The 17623-nt window shown below is 43.9% G+C and overlaps 1 protein-coding gene across 1 annotated transcript; it reads left to right on the top strand.

Moving 5' to 3' along the window:
* The first annotated feature begins 7396 nt into the window (after nt 1-7396).
* Nucleotides 7397-16596, top strand: MARVELD2 (MARVEL domain containing 2). The gene is made up of 6 exons (XM_074570663.1): nt 7397-8760; nt 10902-10934; nt 12044-12180; nt 13029-13200; nt 13612-13662; nt 15400-16596. The coding sequence occupies exons 1-6, from the start codon at nt 7675-7677 to the stop codon at nt 15514-15516; spliced, it is 1596 nt and encodes a 531-aa protein (XP_074426764.1). The 5' UTR covers nt 7397-7674; the 3' UTR covers nt 15517-16596.
* The last annotated feature ends 1027 nt before the right edge of the window (nt 16597-17623 follow it).

Below are 17623 nucleotides of genomic sequence, written 5' to 3' on the forward strand. Positions count from 1 at the left end.
TGGACCTGCTGGAGCTGGTGGAACTGGAGCCGCTGGAGATGCTGGAGCTGGTGGATCTGGCTGCAGGTCCATCGTCCACCCCTCCGGCAGTGAGGGAGTGCAGCAGCCTCCGGGCCTCCTCCCTGCACCGGCGCACAATGACATGGATGAGGATGGACCAGAATTGCTGCACATTCCTCCAGGGCAGGCTGCAGCCACCAGATCCCAGCATCCCCGTCCAGCCCACAGCAGCACAGGGCTTTTCTGCTCCCATGGCCCAACACCACTGTTCCTCAATCACTGCCTCCAGCTCCCGGCACAGCCAGGGCAGCACGGGGTCGAGGAGATGCTGGTTTTGCTGGAAGAGTTCTCCCCACACGTCAGGCAGGAGGACACCCAGGGTAGCCCTGGCCTCTGTCCTCGCATCCCTCTGCTCTTCTGGGAATGGCATTCCCTGTGGAGAGGATGGAGGGGATGCCATGGGGCCATGGGGGCTGCTGTTGGCTGGGTGTCTGGGAGACCTGCCTGCCTGATGGCTGTGGGGATGACATGCTCCAGGTAGTCACCTTCTCGCTGTGCAGAAAACTTGACCTTCTCCGTGTGTCCTCTGCAGGGTGAGCAATTTGGTGTCCCTTTTCCCCAAAGCAGGACGCAGCCCGGGTAGAACTGGTGGAGATGGGGCATCACATGAGCAACGTCATCTCGAGCGTCGCGACAGATGGGGCAGCTCCACTCTGTCTCCATGGCCATGGTTGTTCTCCATGGCGGGCTGGAGCAAGCAGAGGACGAGGAGCTGCTCCTCCTTGCTGGCACCTGTGCTGCAAAACGCTGTTGTGCGCTGCAAAATGGAGATGGAGAGAGGCTGCGGTCACTCGCTGTCCTGGGGGAGCGGAGGCGATAAGAAATGCCCAGCCCCTGGCGAAGGACACCCTGCTGGCTCCCCCAGCCCCACTGCCTGCCCCACAGCCACCGTGGGGGGACGTTCCCCCACAGCTCACCTGTGCCGCTGCGAGCACATCCCGTGGTGCCCAGCTGCCTGAACCAGGCAGGGCTGGGGAAACACAGCGGGTGGCTCTGGGACGGGCACCGAGAGCTGCCAATGGCAGCCCCCAAAGCACCACCCACCACCAGGAGAAGTCTTGCTCTGCGCTCCACACCTTGCAGGCACGCTCGGCAGGAGTCCGGGCGCAAGACAGGCCGGACCAGGCTCTTCCGGCCACCCAAGATAAGCAGCCAGGGATGCGAGGTCACAACCTCTTTAAATTTAATTCCCTTTCGTCTTTCTTTTTTTCCGAAGAATTCCTGTTCCCCTACAAAGACTCTGGGTTTAACAGACTGAAATCTCTGATCTTCCTGCTTGCATCAAAGCAAAATCCAGTTGGAGGCTGGGAGGAAGGAGGGGGACTCTCCACTGATTCCTCTCCAAGAAAAAAGGGTATCATATTCCTTGAAAGATGGCAGACAGCGTAGTATTTTGAAAACAAGCCAGTATGGCTATTATTAATGGAATCAGCAAACCTGTTTAGATTTTTTTTTTTCTTCACTCAAGGGGATTCATTTGCAGTGTCCACATAAATGACCGTTCCCTTAGCACATAACAGTTCTTTATTTGAAATCTTAATTAAGCAGTCAGATTCCCTTTTCTATTTTTCACAGAGAGACAGTGTTCTCCATAACATAGAATAAAATCCACTATTGGGCAAAGGTTATTTTCTTTATTGTCTAGCTGAGATTTATTTCCTTGTAGGCTCCTAGCTCAAGGAAAATGTTCATCTCCAGACCATGCAATCCAATTTTAAAATGTCTTCTCATTTTTTGAGGCAGTGCCTGTGGAACAATATTCATGTTTCTTAGAAGTATTCCAGAAGTAGCTGGGGAAATAATGTTTTTAAGAGCTTCACAGAAGAGAGGTGGGCCTGTGCAAACCTCACAAAGTTCAACAAGGCCAAGTGCAAGGTCCTGCATGTGGGTCAGGGCAATCCCAAGCACAAATACAGGCTGGGCGGAGAATGGATTGGGAGCAGCCCTGAGGAGAAGGACTTGGGGGTGTTGGTGGATGAGAAGCCAACTTGATGAACTTCTACAATGAAATGAGTGGTCTGGTAGATGAGGGAAGAGCAGTGGACATTGTCTACCTGGACTTCAGTAAGGCCTTTGACACAGTGTCCCATAACATCCTCACAGAGAAGTTGTTGATGTATGGGATGGAGAAGCAGACAGTGAAGTGGATTGAAAACTGTCTGAACGGCTGGGCCCAGAGGGTGGTGATCAGTAGCGTGAAGTCTAGTCAGAGGCTAGTGACCAGCAGGGTACCCCAGGCAGGGGTCAGTACTGGCTCCAGCCTTGTTTAACATCCTCATTAACGATCTGGTGGATGGGGCAGAGTGTACCCTCAGCAAGTCTGCAGGTGACACAAAACTGGGGGAGTGGCTGATACACCAGGGAGTCATGCTGCCATCCAGAGGGACCTGGACAGGCTGGAGATATGGGCTGACAGGAACCTCAGGAAGTTCAACAAGAGGAAATGCAAAGTCCTGAATCTGGGGAGGAACAACCCCAGGCACCAGCACGTGCTGGCTGTTGTCCAGCTGGAAAGCAACTTTACAGAAAAGGACCTGGGGGTCCTGGTGAACATCAAGTTGAACATGAGCCAGCAATGTGTCCTTGCAGCAAAGAAAGCTAAGGGTACCCTGGGCATTAGGAGGAGTATTGCCAGCAGGTCAAGGGAGGGAATCTTTCCCCTCTGCTCAGCACTGGTGAGGCCACACCTGGAGCTTTGAGTCCAGTCGTGGGCTCCCCAGTACATGAAGAGACATGGCCACACTGGAGATAATCCAACAAAAGGCCACTAAGAAGCTGAAGGGACTGGAGCGTCTCTCCTATGAGGAAAGGCTGAGAGAGTGGGGACTGTTCAGCTCCAAGAAGAGAGGGCTCAGGGGGATCTTATCACTGTACGTAAATACCCGAAGGGAGGGTGTAGTGAAGATGGAGCCAGGCTCTTTGCAGTGGTGCCCAGTGACAGGACCAGAGGCAATGGGCACAAACTGAAACACAGGAGGTTCCCTCTGAACACTTTTTCACTGTGAGGGTGACCAAGCACTGGCACAGGTTGCCCAGAGAGGTGCTGGAGTCTCCACCCTTGGAGATGTTCAAAAGCCATCAGTAAGCATAATGACACATTTTTGTAACCCAAAATGTCAATACTTTTGCCTAACCACAAAACCTACATGTGGTATAGGCATATAGCTGGTACCTATATATGCTTCCAATCACATAGCCAAGACTCAAGCTCTCCTGTTAGGTTTGAAACAACAGCAAGAACATCTTTAAAACTTTAACTGAAAGAATTAAACCAGTATCTGTTTTGCCAGAAGGGAGGCACATGTGATACTTTATAAATATGTAAATCAGGGTCCTCACGTTGCAGTATTTTAAATCCTTCTTCCCTTTTTGTACTGCTTGGATTTCAGGTATCCGCGTACGTTGAATTTTGTCATGTTATTGCCCCATCATTCAGTCTCATAAAGTCATGGCACAGCTCTTCTGACAGCCCACGTCCTTGCTAGCCTGTCTAACTTGGCATCGTCAGCAAAGTTGCTGGTTTCGCTCTTCCCCCTCTTTTTTCACAGGGTTACATTTAGGGATGTAATGGGTAGCCCTGGTCCTAGCACTGGTCCCTGCAGAACTGTACTGGCAACTTTCCGCCATTGCAGGAGTTAACTATTAACTCATACTCCCCTCCCCCATTTCCTATCTGTTAATTATTTATCAGACTTTACTATTAAGTCATTCTTTTAGCCTTAAGGCTTCTCTTAAGGCTTAAGGTTTCTTTTAAAAGCCTTTAGGGGACTTGGTGAGAAGCCTTTTGGAAATCCGGTAAACTGTATGAACTAGATCTTCTTTGCTTACTGATCCCTTTAAAGTGACACCAACAGACTCAAAAAGTTTTACAAAGCTTTTTCCAGATAAAGTAAACAAAATGAAAGTTTGCAGTGCATTTAAAAAAATCTGTGTAACATGAGACAATGTGGTAGCAGGTGGTTACCAGTATGGTATGTATACCAAAAATCACTGTTCTTACAGGTGGGTCACCTATGCTATGTTAATTACTTCTAATAAAAGAGCCTATGTCTTAACTAAGGCTTTACCATCTGGATTAATTAATTTTGCAGGCTATGTAATAATAACTCTACTTAATAAATACACAGTTGGCAGACACTATGGAGTTGTTATTCTGTGGAGGCAATCTGTAAGTTTCTTATGGTAATGTGATGAACATTTCAAATATATATAAACTGCTTTGGTACCCAAAATAATGCAAATATATACAGGACCACTTAACTAAACATATGAATTATTTATTTTCCAGTGTCTTTAATTCTATGTGTATTGTGATCTACCCAATACGATGCTCATGATTTTTTTCCTCAGCTCAGATTGCTTTTATCCATGATGTTGGGAAACTACCACTGAAAAGATGTTTTGGGAGTTAAAGTTGACATGTACTTTCTCTAAGAACACTTTCTTTCTTAATAACTTAATGAAAAAAATCCTTTCATACAGAAACAACTTCAGTGTACATCTGTAATCTGAGATTTTCCCTCACTTGCAGCATTATAATTTTATATTTTGGCTCTTAAAACTTTTTTTCAGTTCCAATCTACCTAGAATTACGATGTTAGTAGCAACAATTTAAATACAATTTTGTTTTTAACCCTTGTTTAGCTTTCTCTTCCCTTGTATCAAATATTAGTTCTCTGACCTAGGCATACGTCTGTTTGTCCAGTGCACAATCTGGATAAAATCTTTGGTTTTGAAAACAAAAATATTTAGTGAGAATAAAATTGAACTGAAACAAGGGGTGTGGTGCGCTTTGCTCACTGTTTATCATGACAGAAAACATTAATCTGGAACTCTGACAAAACGGTTGTATTTACATGTAGTGTTAGTGAGAGCTGTAATAAAAAAGCTAGAGTGGGAAATCATTATTCTTTCCCTTGAAGCAGTTGTGTGCCTATGGAACCACAAAATATTTTAACAAGCACTTCTGAAATTAGATAGCACTACTGATTTTTATTTTGTGGAATTTTTGCCTATCAGACTGCTTAGGGAACAACTTTTTTTAAAATCAAGTTTTTCATAAAACTACAGCCACTGAAGTGCCTCTGTCATAGATGTCAGAATGCTGAAAAAATACTAATTTTTTTTCAGTTGTGAGGCTGTAGTGCTCTACCTATAGACTGTATAGTGCTAATGGGGTAACACAGCACGGCATGGTATACTGTGAAATTAGTGAGCCTTCTGAACCATTTGTACCAGCAGAGCCTCGGTTACATTTCCATAACCTTGATATCACTGAAATTGAAAAAGAGACTTAATTGTGATGCTCTTTTCTAATAAAGGATTGTGATCACAGTTAGCTGAAACGAGACTAACTTTTCTCAGCCAAGTGAAAGAGGTTGCCAGGGCATCTGACAAAGTATTTCCTATTTATCACTGTACTATTGCCGTCTGACTTTAGCTATGAAATACCAGCCTACAAGATTAAGTCTGTATTACCCAAGAACCACCCTGTTCCCCAATAGATGTATTAAACGCTGTTTTGGTCGCTAGTCAGGAAGAAAGGAAGGCAGCCCAAACAGGTGTGTTTCTTTGCAATCTCCCTAGTCTAAGCCAAAATGTTTATAACTTTACCAATTAATCGTAGACTTCCTTACAGCATTAATTTTGCCCACAGCACACATTTAAATACTGGTAAATCTTTTGTCTCTGCATTAGTAAGTTGGGTGTGTACTATTTCAAGCTTTATCTGACAGTAACTTCCACATATGCTGTGGGTTCTCATGTAAATTATGTAGTGTTGAGTTCTGGGTGCAAATACCTATAATTGAAAGACGTGCACAGGGCCATAATATGTAATACTGACGGTAGTGATGCAAGAAAAGAATGCGTATAGCTTGAATTAATGGTGGTGAATAGAGGTTATTACTGCCAGAATATTTGAAAGCTGCTGAGCATTGGTGAAGGGGAGAGACTCGTGCAGTGTGTGGGCAGCCCTTCACACTGCTGTTTCTGTGCCGAGAGAGCAGGAAACATTTTTTTCCACTGTAACTTACCCTTGGTATGACAATTTTACAGGTTAAAGTTTGAAATTATTCATAAAGTTATTCATAAAAACCCTGGCATGCCAGAATTAAATGTTAGTTACGAGGGGGACCCTGATGATGTGAATGCTCTGGAGATGGCTGTACAGATGGAGAAATGCAGAAGGAACGAGAACAAATGGGATGGATTCCTTTTTATTTCCAGCCAATGCAGTGGAAACGAACCTGTGTCAGCCTCTGTCTGGTGCCGCTCAAGCAACCATGGAGGAAGATGGATTAAAAAATAGGGGAGTAGGATAGTGACTGAATATAGCGAAACATCAACCACTAACTCACCAGAATAGACTAATATGCTACAAAAACCTTTGCTAAAGAGGGCATAGTCTGCACAAAAGTACTCTTTTAGCTACGTAGGTGGGCTGGAAGGCTGGGTCAGCACCAAGACAAGTTTCCTCAGCTTCCCCTCAGCTTTGCAGGATCAGACCTGAGCTGAATACTAAATCACAAGCCATCCCCTGCCTGTTCTGAGCCATGGGAGTTATCCAGATCTATAAAAAGAGGCAACAATAAATTAAGACTAATACGAGTTAGAAAGGAATTGTAGGTAGTTAGTGTCACTCTTTATTTTTATATTTAACACATTTTTATTTACTTTGCATTTGTACAGCATGTTTCTGGAGTCTACATTTGACAAGTTGTCAGTATTGGAAGGTTTTACTAAAATTTATACCTTCGAAGAAAAAAAAAATGCTGTTTGTAAGTTTGAACCTTTGGGAAGAAGAGACTGTAGTGTACATGTAAAAAGTTTTATATCCCATGTTGACGATTTAAATAAAACTCCTGGGGTATTAATGCTGTTTCGTACTCTGACACAGATATTTTACGTGAACACAAAGTATAGATATAAAATAGAAACAAAGTAGAAATAAAATAGAAATTAATAGAAATAAAATAGAAATAATTAATAGGAATAAAATATTTTAAAATACAAATGGAATACAAGTTGTATGATGGATTATTTTGGACTCAACACTTCCTTAGTTTATCGGTGGGGAAATTTAAGACTGGAAGTCTTCAGCCGAGGTCCTCCCGCCCTTTGCGTGCTGCAGGAGCTGATGGTGCAGCGTCCCGGTTTTCTCCTTAAACCGGCGACAAGGGGCACGGCACAAGCGGCCGCCCCGTGTCCGCGCCTGCTGTCCGACCCTTCGGGGTTTCCCTCTCACCGGGCCGGTCCCTCCCGACACGACGGGGCCCAGGCTGCGACCCCCCGCAAGCGGCCGCCTCCCCCGGCGCGGCCCGTCCGCCCCCACCGGCTCTGGCCGCCCGGAAGCAGCCGCCCCCCGCGGCCGCCGCAGGTGAGGGCGCCCGGGCGGGGCGGCGCAGGTGCAGGCGCCGAGGGTGGCTGGGCCGGGATCGGAGCGGAGCGCTGGGTGTTCCCGGGCCGGGCAGCCCCTTTCCCGCCCCACGAACTCGCCGGCAGGATCGTCCCTTTTCCTGCCGCCCTTTGGACTCGGCTTCCTGCCGTCGGCGCGGGGTGAGAGGCGGCCGAGCTGGGCCGGGGAGCGCCCTGAGGCCGGGCCGAGCGCCAGCCATGTCGCGGAGCGCCGGCTCGGAGGGCGGGCGGCCCCGCGGGGTCAGTGCCGGCTCCCCGCTCGCCCGGGACGCGGAGCCGGGGGCCGCTGACCCCTCGCCGCCCCCGCTCCCCCTGCAGCCCCCCTTCGGCCCCGGCTCCTACCCCGGGGAGGGCCGCCCGGCCGAGCTCAAGCCGGTCCGGCGGTTCATCCCGGACTCGTGGAAGAACTTCTTCAAAGGGAGGCGCCGCAACGGCTCCAGCTGGGACAGCACGGCCTCCGACATCAGGTACATCTCCGACGGGGTCGAGTGCTCGCCGCCCTCCTCCCCGGCCCCTCGGCAGCCCCAGCCCCGCTCCGTGCCCGGCTCCTACAAGGATCCATACGGAGGGTCGGGCGGGAGCTACAACTCGCGGAAGGAGGCCGAAGCCATGCTGCCGGAGGACCCCTTTGGGTCGCTGGAGCACCGGGCAGCCACCGGCCAGACGTACAGCGAGCGTGTGGAGGCCTACAACCAGCGGTACGCCTACATGAAGTCCTGGGCCGGGTTGCTGAGGATCCTCTGCGTGGTGGAGCTGCTGCTGGGCGCTGCCGTCTTCGCCTGCGTCACGGCCTACGTCCACAAGGACAACGAGTGGTACAACATGTTTGGGTACTCGCAGCCCTACGGCTACGGGGCCGGTGGCGCCTATGGTGGCTACTCCTACAGCGGGCCCAAAACACCTTTCATCCTGGTGGTGGCGGGAATGGCGTGGATCGTCACGATAGTGCTGCTGGTGCTGGGCATGTCGATGTACTACCGGACCATCCTCCTCGACTCCAACTGGTGGCCCCTGACTGAGTTCGGAATTAACGTGGCCTTGTTCTTTCTGTACATGTCGGCTGCCATAGTATACGTAAACGATACCAACCGAGGAGGGCTCTGCTACTACCAGCTGTTTAAGACACCGATAAATGCATCTTTTTGCCGTGTAGAGGGAGGTCAGACAGCAGCAATCATCTTCTTGTTTGTCACGGTGATCATCTATCTAATTAGCGCAGTGGTTTCTCTAAAGTTATGGAGGCATGAAGGAGCCAGGAGGCACCGGGAATTAATGGAGCAGGAGGTAAGTCGCTAGTTATCACTTGGTTATCTACTGGGTATGGAGTGATGGGGAGCAGCTGGTGATGGGGCGTAGCCAGCAGCTCAAGGGAGGTGATCCTGCCCCTTTACTCTGCTCTGGTGAGACCCCACCTGGAGTACTGTGTCCAGCTCTGGAGCCTCCTGCACAGGAAATACATGGACCTGTTGGAGCAGGCCCAGAGGAGGGCCACGAAGATGATCAGAGGGCTGGAGCACCTCTCCTAGGAGGACAGGCTGAGAGAGTTGGGGTTGTTCAGCCTGGAGAAGAGAAGGCTCTGGGGAGACGACATGTCAGCCTTCCACTACTTAAAGAGGGCCTCCAGGAAAGAATGGGGACAAACTTTTTAGTAGGGTCTGTAGCGATAGGACAAGGGTAATGGCTTTAAACTAAAAGAGGACAGATTTCAAGTAGATATAAGGAAGAAATTTTTTATGATGAAGGGTGTCAAACAGTGGCACAGGTTGCCCAAAGAGGTGGTAGGTGCCCCATCCCTGGAAACGCTCAAGGTCAGATTGGACAAGGCTCTGAACAACCTGATCTAGTTGAAGATGTCCCTGCTCGTTGCAGGGGGGTTGGACTAGATGGCCTTTAAAGGTCCCTTCCAACCCAGCACATTCTCTGATTCTATGAGCTATAAGATCTTTCCATGCTGTAGGTGAAGTCATATCAGGTGTCTTCTCCGCAGCCTTTGAGGGTGAACTTTCAGCAGTCTTAACAGTATTTGAGATCACCAAATAAAAGGCATTTTTAGGATGTCTGATCCAAATTCTTGGATTTTTTTTTTTTTTTAAATTCACTTAAATAAGGAGCTGGCTCTGTTCCGTTTGTAATGCTCAGCTCTCTTCCTGCGTCAGCTGATGAACTACTTCCCGGTGTGTATTTTCCAAACAAAGGAAGAAATGAACAATGTGCTTGTTCAGCTGTTCAGCAGGGTTAGGCTTAAAGCCACCTAGCATTTATTTGAAGACTGTGCTTTCAGCACATTAAGTGCTAGCGTAAATGACCATAAGAACATGAAATACTTATTTTTACTTTCTAGGCAAAACTCCGAGCTAGTTCCTTATATCTTTTCAGCTTTCCTTACAAGAGTTAGCAGAAAATAATAGTAGTAACAGAATTGGCTAGATTTTGGTGTCTCAAATTTCAATCAGCTTAATCTTTTTCACATCAAGTATTTTGCCTTGCTGCTGGCCATGCCCTTACTGAAAGCATTCAGTACTCGCCTGGTTAATAATAAAGTGTAATGGTAGAGACTTACCACTGTCAACTACAGAATTCAAAGTCGTTTGTGTAAAACTTCCTTCACATGAAAACACCACCAAAAACCCCTTTAGAAATTAATAAAACTTAACATAGCATAAAAAGTAATGAATGTGAAGCCTACATAAGCCTAAGGAGGAGTCAGCATTTAAGTGATTTTAGTAGGAGAGAGCGAGTTTCAAGTGGCATTTCCTCTGCTCTGTGACTGCAGTCTGATTTGCAGCATTTTCATTTAACACTGGTTTCCATTCCACCCTCTTCTGTAAAACTGAGACTCCCCTTTTCAAAAGTACATTGCAGCTCTTTGAGAAAAGCTTTTTAGCCAACATTTGGTATGCCCCACAAGAACAAGGTGACTGCTGGAATTATACACAAGGTGTTTCAGTCACTCTTCCCTGTTACTATCCATGTTCTGTTATTCCAGTTAGTATTTCTAAAGGCAATACTTCCATAATATAGGTTAGGCTCTGGAGAGTGCTGTGCAACACAGCTGCTGGTTGAGCTACTGGTTAGTGCACTAACGTGTTTTAGGCAAGGAATTAGGCAGCAGAGTGCCAGTGAGTCAATATGGGCTGGAATGTCAAATAATGAAGGAGGCTGGGAAGTGGATGGAGTATTTCCTGCAAGCTGTTCCTTACAGCTATGCTCTGGGAGATCCTGTTGTTATTCTGGGTTTAGTTGGTTGTTTTCATTCCACCGTTCTTAAATGGTCTTTAAATCAAGTGATCTGAAAATATTCCTTATGCTAAATGTCTTCATACCTAAATATAAATGTAATTCTGTGTACAGCATGATTTTGAAAAAGTTTAGATTTTAAAAGTCTACTGAAAATAAAACTTACTGTTCTTTATGTTTTTTAATAGATGAAAACACAGTCCTCTTTTCCAGAAAAGAAGGTAGGAAATAGGAATTTATTTTTCTGTTTACCTGTATTTCCAAATGGTTGTTCTTTTTCTTGTGACTATTTTGATTGACCTATCTATTTATTAACTTATTTGGCTTGGAAGAGATTAGGTTTAATTCTGTACTGTAGTCTGGACAACGTTCTCCTACTTAGAAGATTCAGAAGAAGCTTGTAAAGAAGTTACTGCTAGCGAGGCTAGGTTATAAAATTTACTGTAAAAAGTAAATCTGATGACTGCCTCCGTATGTGCTCTTAGCCTCTTTAATGAAGTGACAAGTTGTGTAGCATTTATCACAGAGTTGGGCAGACATAGTGAGAACAGCAGGTCATCTGATGCATTGTAGGTTTTAGGGACTCTTTCCTCCTGGCTGGCTGCTTAATTTGCAGGAGAGCCAGTGGAAGCACAGTGGTCGGTGCTCTGTGAGTTGAGGCCGTTCCTGTGTCTCTGCAACTGCTCCAAAGACCTCCCCTTAGCAGTTTTGAAGTATCAGCAAATCACAAAGATGCAGTTGCATACTGTATATGCAAAGACTGTACAGGATCTTAACAGATGTTGATGATTCTTAGGTAATTTATGGTGTATTTATTTAGGTCTTAAAGCTCTCCTGTTAGCTACTGTGAATTTCCTACCACTGTTTTCTCTGTTGCTTCAGTACTGGATCAGGATCTTTTTTTATGTGCTCCAGAAAGACTCCACGTGCTTTAGCTTCCAGATCAGGTGATAAATAGTGCAATAGGAAACAAGGGGAGAAGGGAACCTGTCCATTCACAAATTAGATGGAATTCCAAGGAAACTTCCTTAAATTATTTTTTTAAGACATACAAAACAGCTCTTTCCAAGCCCCAAGAAGTATTTATTGTCACTGGTATCACTGTTAGGAGAAACTGAAGATGGATACTGTGTGCAAAACGTCACTGTAACTCTTTACTAATTTTCTAATTACAATAAGGGTTGTAAGAAATATCTATGATTTGCTCCTACTGCTGCTGAATCCTGCTATCTCTGTCTTCAAATTATTTGAGTATTTTGTGGTTCATGTATGTTGCATTTGAAGTAAAACTGACTTCATTAAGAGCTTCTGTGTTTTTCTTTTAAAACAGTATGAAAGTGATGACAGACCAAGAGAAGAGGTCACTTATAGGCAACTTAAATCAGTGGAAAGAAAACCAGAACTACTTAATGGTCATATACCTGCAGGCCACATTCCTAAACCTATAGTGATGCCAGACTACTTAGCGTAAGTTACTTGTGTTTGATGAACAAACTTAAAGGAGAATACTTTTCACTCAGCATTTCTCATGTATACACTCAGTTTCTCTGCCATGCTTGTGCTATGAGAACTCATAATTCTTTATTAAGTTAATGTTAAAAATAGAGGGGATAGGGGGCTGGTATGAATGGCATAGAACCGGTAATATAAATAAAGAATCTTAAATTTAAAAAACCTACCCAAACCTCAAATGTTAAAGCAGAATGTTTTAATCTAGCAAGTACAATAACTGCCAAAGGAACAGCAGACCACCTCGCAGACAATTTAATAAAAAATAAAATACATGGGAAATTACTTGTATTTTTAGTCCCTGAAATTTCTCAACTCCTGTACTTTCTAAACGCTAAATCTATAACATGCTCCCTTTTAAAGGGTAAGCCTTTCCATGGTCAAAAATGAGATCATAAATTAATTTTTATACTATTTGCCATAGGCTAGGCACAAACTGAAACACAGGAGGTTCCACCTGAATAGTAGGAAAATCTTTTTCACAGTGACGGTTAGCACAGAGAGATGATGGTGTCTCCATCCTTGGAGATATTCAAAAGCTGTCTGGACACAGTCCTGGGCAACCAGCTCTAGGTGGCCCTGCTTGAGCAGGGGTGGTGGTCCATATGACCTCCAGAGGTCCCTTCCAACCTCAACCATTCTGTCATAGAATTAGTCTATGATTTCAATGCTTTACATACTTGCAAACTTCAGCAGGTTATGAGATTAGCAAACAATACAGAAACACTATCAAGGTGAAGGTTCCATGTGTTTGTTGAAGTCCTATCTCTAAAACTAGTCCTTGAAAACTTTTTTTTTTTTTTAAGGAAATACCCAGCAATTCAAACAAATGAAATGCGAGACCGGTATAAAGCAGTATTTAATGATCAGTTTGCTGAGTACAAAGAACTGTCTGTGGAAGTTCATGCTGTATTAAAAAAGTTTGATGAGCTGGATGCATTGATGAGACAGCTTCCTCACCATCCTGAAAGCATATATGTAAGTACCTGTGAAATAGCCTCAAGGAAAACAAGTGTGGTATTAGGCAGTCTCTGACTGTCTTTAGCTGGGGCACAAGTCTTGTAATGCTTGCAGTGACTTGGTGCGAGAGAATGTTTACCCAAATATGTTATTTCTTGTTTGGTCATCGCTCAAGAATACCAAGTTGCAATTAAGTTGTAGACATGTTTTGTTTGTGTGTTTGTTTTTCATGCTAGTAGCTTTCAAATTTGAGTGAGTTACAGTTAAAGTACTTTCACTATTTCTCAAGTACAAGATTTAGAACTAAAATGTTACAACTATAATTGATTGATCAAATGAGAATTTTACTTCTGACGAGTGTTTTGTAGAATTTACATGAAGATATGGAGCACATTTAAAGTTTTTAAAATGTGTGGTCTTTCTCATTAGGAACAGGAAAGAATATCAAAAGTTCTGCAAGAATACAAGAAGAAGAAAAATGTGAGTGTTTTCAGCTTTACATTGCTAATGAATCTAATGAATAGCAGAGAGAGTATAAAGAGCCAACATGTCTGAGGCTAGGTGCAATCCGCTAGCTCAGGCTATCTGTAGCTACTACAAGGCTTTGTGTATTTGTCTTTTAAAAGTTTGGCAAAGTTAGGAAACAACCCATTCCACTCATGCCAACAACCTGTTTTGAGAATAATGATTCCCTTAGTCAGATGTGGGGAAAAAAACCCCAACAGCTAAGCACTTTCATTTCTGAGACTATGTCTCATCTCAGCATTCTGTATTCAGAAGACTGGTTATTTTGGGGGATACAGTTCACTCATATTAACTGACTGACACAGCCAGTGCGTAAGTTAACAACAGAAAACATAGTCTTACCCTTGAAAAGATGTTTTATATTTTCTTTGTGGCATGAAACTTGACATGGCATGAAACAGACTCACAAAAGTAATTTTCAGTGTAATCTAGCAGGTTTCACTTTGTCATTTTCAATGCGGGCAGTAAATTTGTACCTGTGTTCTATTAAAAACAATACATAAAAACCGTGCAAATCTCATGTAGTTCAGCCAGGCCACGTGCAAGGTCCTGGACCTGGGTCACAGCAATCCCAAGCATAAATACAAGTTGCGCAGAGAATGGATTGAGAGCAGCCCTGAGGCGAAGGACTTGGGGGTGTTGGTGGATGAGAAGCTCAACATGAGCCGGCAGTGTGCACTCACAGCCCACAAGGCCAGCTGCATCCTCGGCTGCATCAAAAGAAGTGTGGCCAGCAGGTCAAGGGAGGTCATTCTGCCCCTCTACTCTGCTCTGGGGAGACCCCACCTGGAGTACTGTGTCCAGCTTTGGAGTTCCCAACATAAGAAAGACATGGACGTGTTGGAGCATATCCAGAGGACGGCCATGAAGATGAGAGGGCTGGAGCACCTCTGCTGTGAGGACAGGCTGAGAGAGTTGGGGTTGTTCAGCCTGAGGAAGAAAAGGCTCTGGGGAGACCTTGTAGCAACTTTCCAGTATCTGAAGGGGGGCTACAAGAAAGCTGGAGAGGGACTTTTTACAAGGGCATGTAGTAATAGGATGAAGGGTAATAGTTTTAAACTGAAAGGGGGTAGATTTAGATGAGATATCAGGAAGAAATTCTCTACTGTGAGGGTGGTGAGGCCCTGGCACAGGTTGCCCAGAGAAGCTGTGGATGCCCCATCCCTGGAAGTGTTCTGGATGGGGCTTTGAGCAACTGGTCTAGTGGGAGGTGTCCCTGCCCAGGGCAGGGGGGTTGGAACTACATGATTTTTAAGGTCCCGTAAACCATTCTATGATTCATTCCAAATACCTTTTTCTTTCCTTTTTTTTTTTTTTGTCATGGAATTCAAATTTTCTGTCCATGTTAGTTAAACTTGATTGCTTTTTTGGCAGAGGGGTTTATTAGATATACTACAACACACCTATAGAATCCAAATTATGTAGTAGGATGTCATTTATATTTGCAGTTTTCTGATTAAACCTGCTCTGGTTTCTAAGTAACTACAGCATATGAAAGCAGAACCTCTTTTTCCAGCCTTTCATGAAGGAAAGGGAAGCAGGAAACAAGAAATTGTGACCAGGGAAAAAGAGTGTGATTGTGGAGAATATTTATATACTGTCCTTAATCAAAAATGTAATTGATAGTAGACTATTCTTGGAAGAGTCTGAAAGTGTAATATATTAATGTAAAGGTTGTTGTATTTTTGGCAGGATCCTGCATTTCTGGAGAAAAAGGAGCGTTGTGAATACCTGAAGAATAAGCTTTCTCACATAAAACAACGAATTCAGGACTATGATAAAGTTATGAATTGGAATGTAGAAACTTAGCTATGCCTTCACTTTGTGCATACTATTTTCTATTTTTTAAATTGAAATGCATATTTTAAACTATTTATTTACTCTCGGAACAGTACACCTATGGGGATTACTTAATCACTTTGTCACTGATTTAGGTGTACGTTGCTGGTAGGTTTTGTATGCAGATCCAATTTTAAATCAATGTAATGAAGTTATCAGATGAGTTTAGAAAACCTGTGCTAACATTCTGCTTTTATTACGACAATGCACAGCCTGGCCTCTTAAAGATGCATACTTTGAAAATACTGTATTGGCAAACTTGCAGAGCCCACCAGAGAAAGTGGTTCTAAAGACTGCATCAAAAGTTTGCACAGAAGTGCCATTAACAATTTCAGATTTCATTTATAGGTGGTATCTTAATGATATCAGAAAGAGTTGAACCGCTCTTTCTGGCTGGGGTTTGTTGGCATGCTTAATCGTATTGAGTAATTTTTGCAAATCAAAAATTAGTTTAGTAAGACTTCTTGTATTGTATTTCCAAATGCTCTGCTGTATGTCAGAAATTATCTGGAATTTCATCAAACAAGAGATACAAAATAACTTCCTATTTAAGCAACCATAGTAATGGGGGGCAGGAGGAGTTGTGTTGGGGTTTTGTTATTTGGGATTTTTTTTTTATTCCCCCTCTTTAGAGGTCATGCAACAAATTTATACGTGGCCTTTAAGGAATAGAGGTACAGGATGAGACTCATGTTATGTTCCATTAGTGTTGCAATAGGTCAGTATGCTCTGTATAATTTTTCTGAGTCATCTTAGTAGGAGTCCATGGGTTTAAAGGCAAAGCACTTTACTCTTCATCAGCAAGTAACAGGTCGTTTTGTCTAGACAGCAGTTGTTTGCAAACTTGGCATTCAGAGAGTAAGCACAGCAAAATTAATTCTCACCCAAAGTATAAATTATTAGTATCCTTTATAAGGCCAGGTAAAATATTTTAATAGACATGCTTTCCAGAGCATATCGGTATACATTTTTATATTTTGTCATGGGGATAAGTTTGTATATGCAAATGTTTTCATAAGCCAGTAAATTTTCTCTTTGTATCCTTTTTCACATCTTTGTTTACTTTTTTTTACCTACTAAAATTGTTAGAAGCATTGATAGTTTCCTTGTACAGTTTTCTACAACTGCAATTTGTTTGTTCTGAAATATATTTTAATTTGGAAAAAAAATCACCACTGTAGCCGTGTTATTCTATTGCTTATAAAGGCATTTTGTTAGAAAAAGGTGCTCTGATTAAGGTTATTTCAAATTTTTACAAGTGATCATTTTTTCTTTAAAAGAAAGTTTTTAACTTTTGCCATAACTGGAGGCAAGACATCAGGAAAGCTGTTTCCAGTTTAGAACAGTGATGGTAGTACTGTCTCTGTTCTTCAGTACTGGAAATGCATTAATATACCTCGCTCTGGCAGTTATATCCCATCTGATTTTTGAGCCCGTATCATTCACACTGCAATCTTGATGTCTACAAACCCGCTTTCATATTTGTAAAGTTGACATTCCAATTTTATCAGCCACTTAACTCCAAGAGTTTTAGTGGGTGAGGTAACACAAGACACCATGGGAACAACGAGAGAATTTGAAAACTTGGCACCTTTTCATTTGAAAGCCTTCACTCTCATCTACCTGGAAGGTGTCTCAATATTTGCTTTGGTCTGAAACCAGATGACAGTCAGTGCTATCTGTCTCTCTCTCTCTCTGGTTCAGGCTTCTATTCTTTTCAAAGAAGAGGAAACCTCTCTACCTTATAAAGGAGCTGGGCCAAGTGTTTTATACTTACTGTGCTGTATACTTGTTAAACTTTTCTTTGTAAGAGAGGCCCTTGTCCAAATGCCTGCAATCTGAACAACCTCTCACTGCACCCAGGTTTCTCATTTTTTCTTAGTGGGCGTTCTGGGCGTTGCATCTGTACCAGGAGAAGATTAATCCAACTGATTATTATATAAACTGATGTTTATAAGGTGCTAAAAAGAAGTTGACTTACTTCTTCTTTGGAAGACTCCCGGTCTGCACCTTTAATAGGTCTTCCTCCCATAAGGACACTGAGACCCAACTCCAGGCTGCCTTTGACAGTGGTCTG

This window comes from Larus michahellis, chromosome Z (assembly GCF_964199755.1).
Source record: "Larus michahellis chromosome Z, bLarMic1.1, whole genome shotgun sequence".
Taxonomy (NCBI): Eukaryota; Metazoa; Chordata; class Aves; order Charadriiformes; family Laridae; genus Larus; species Larus michahellis.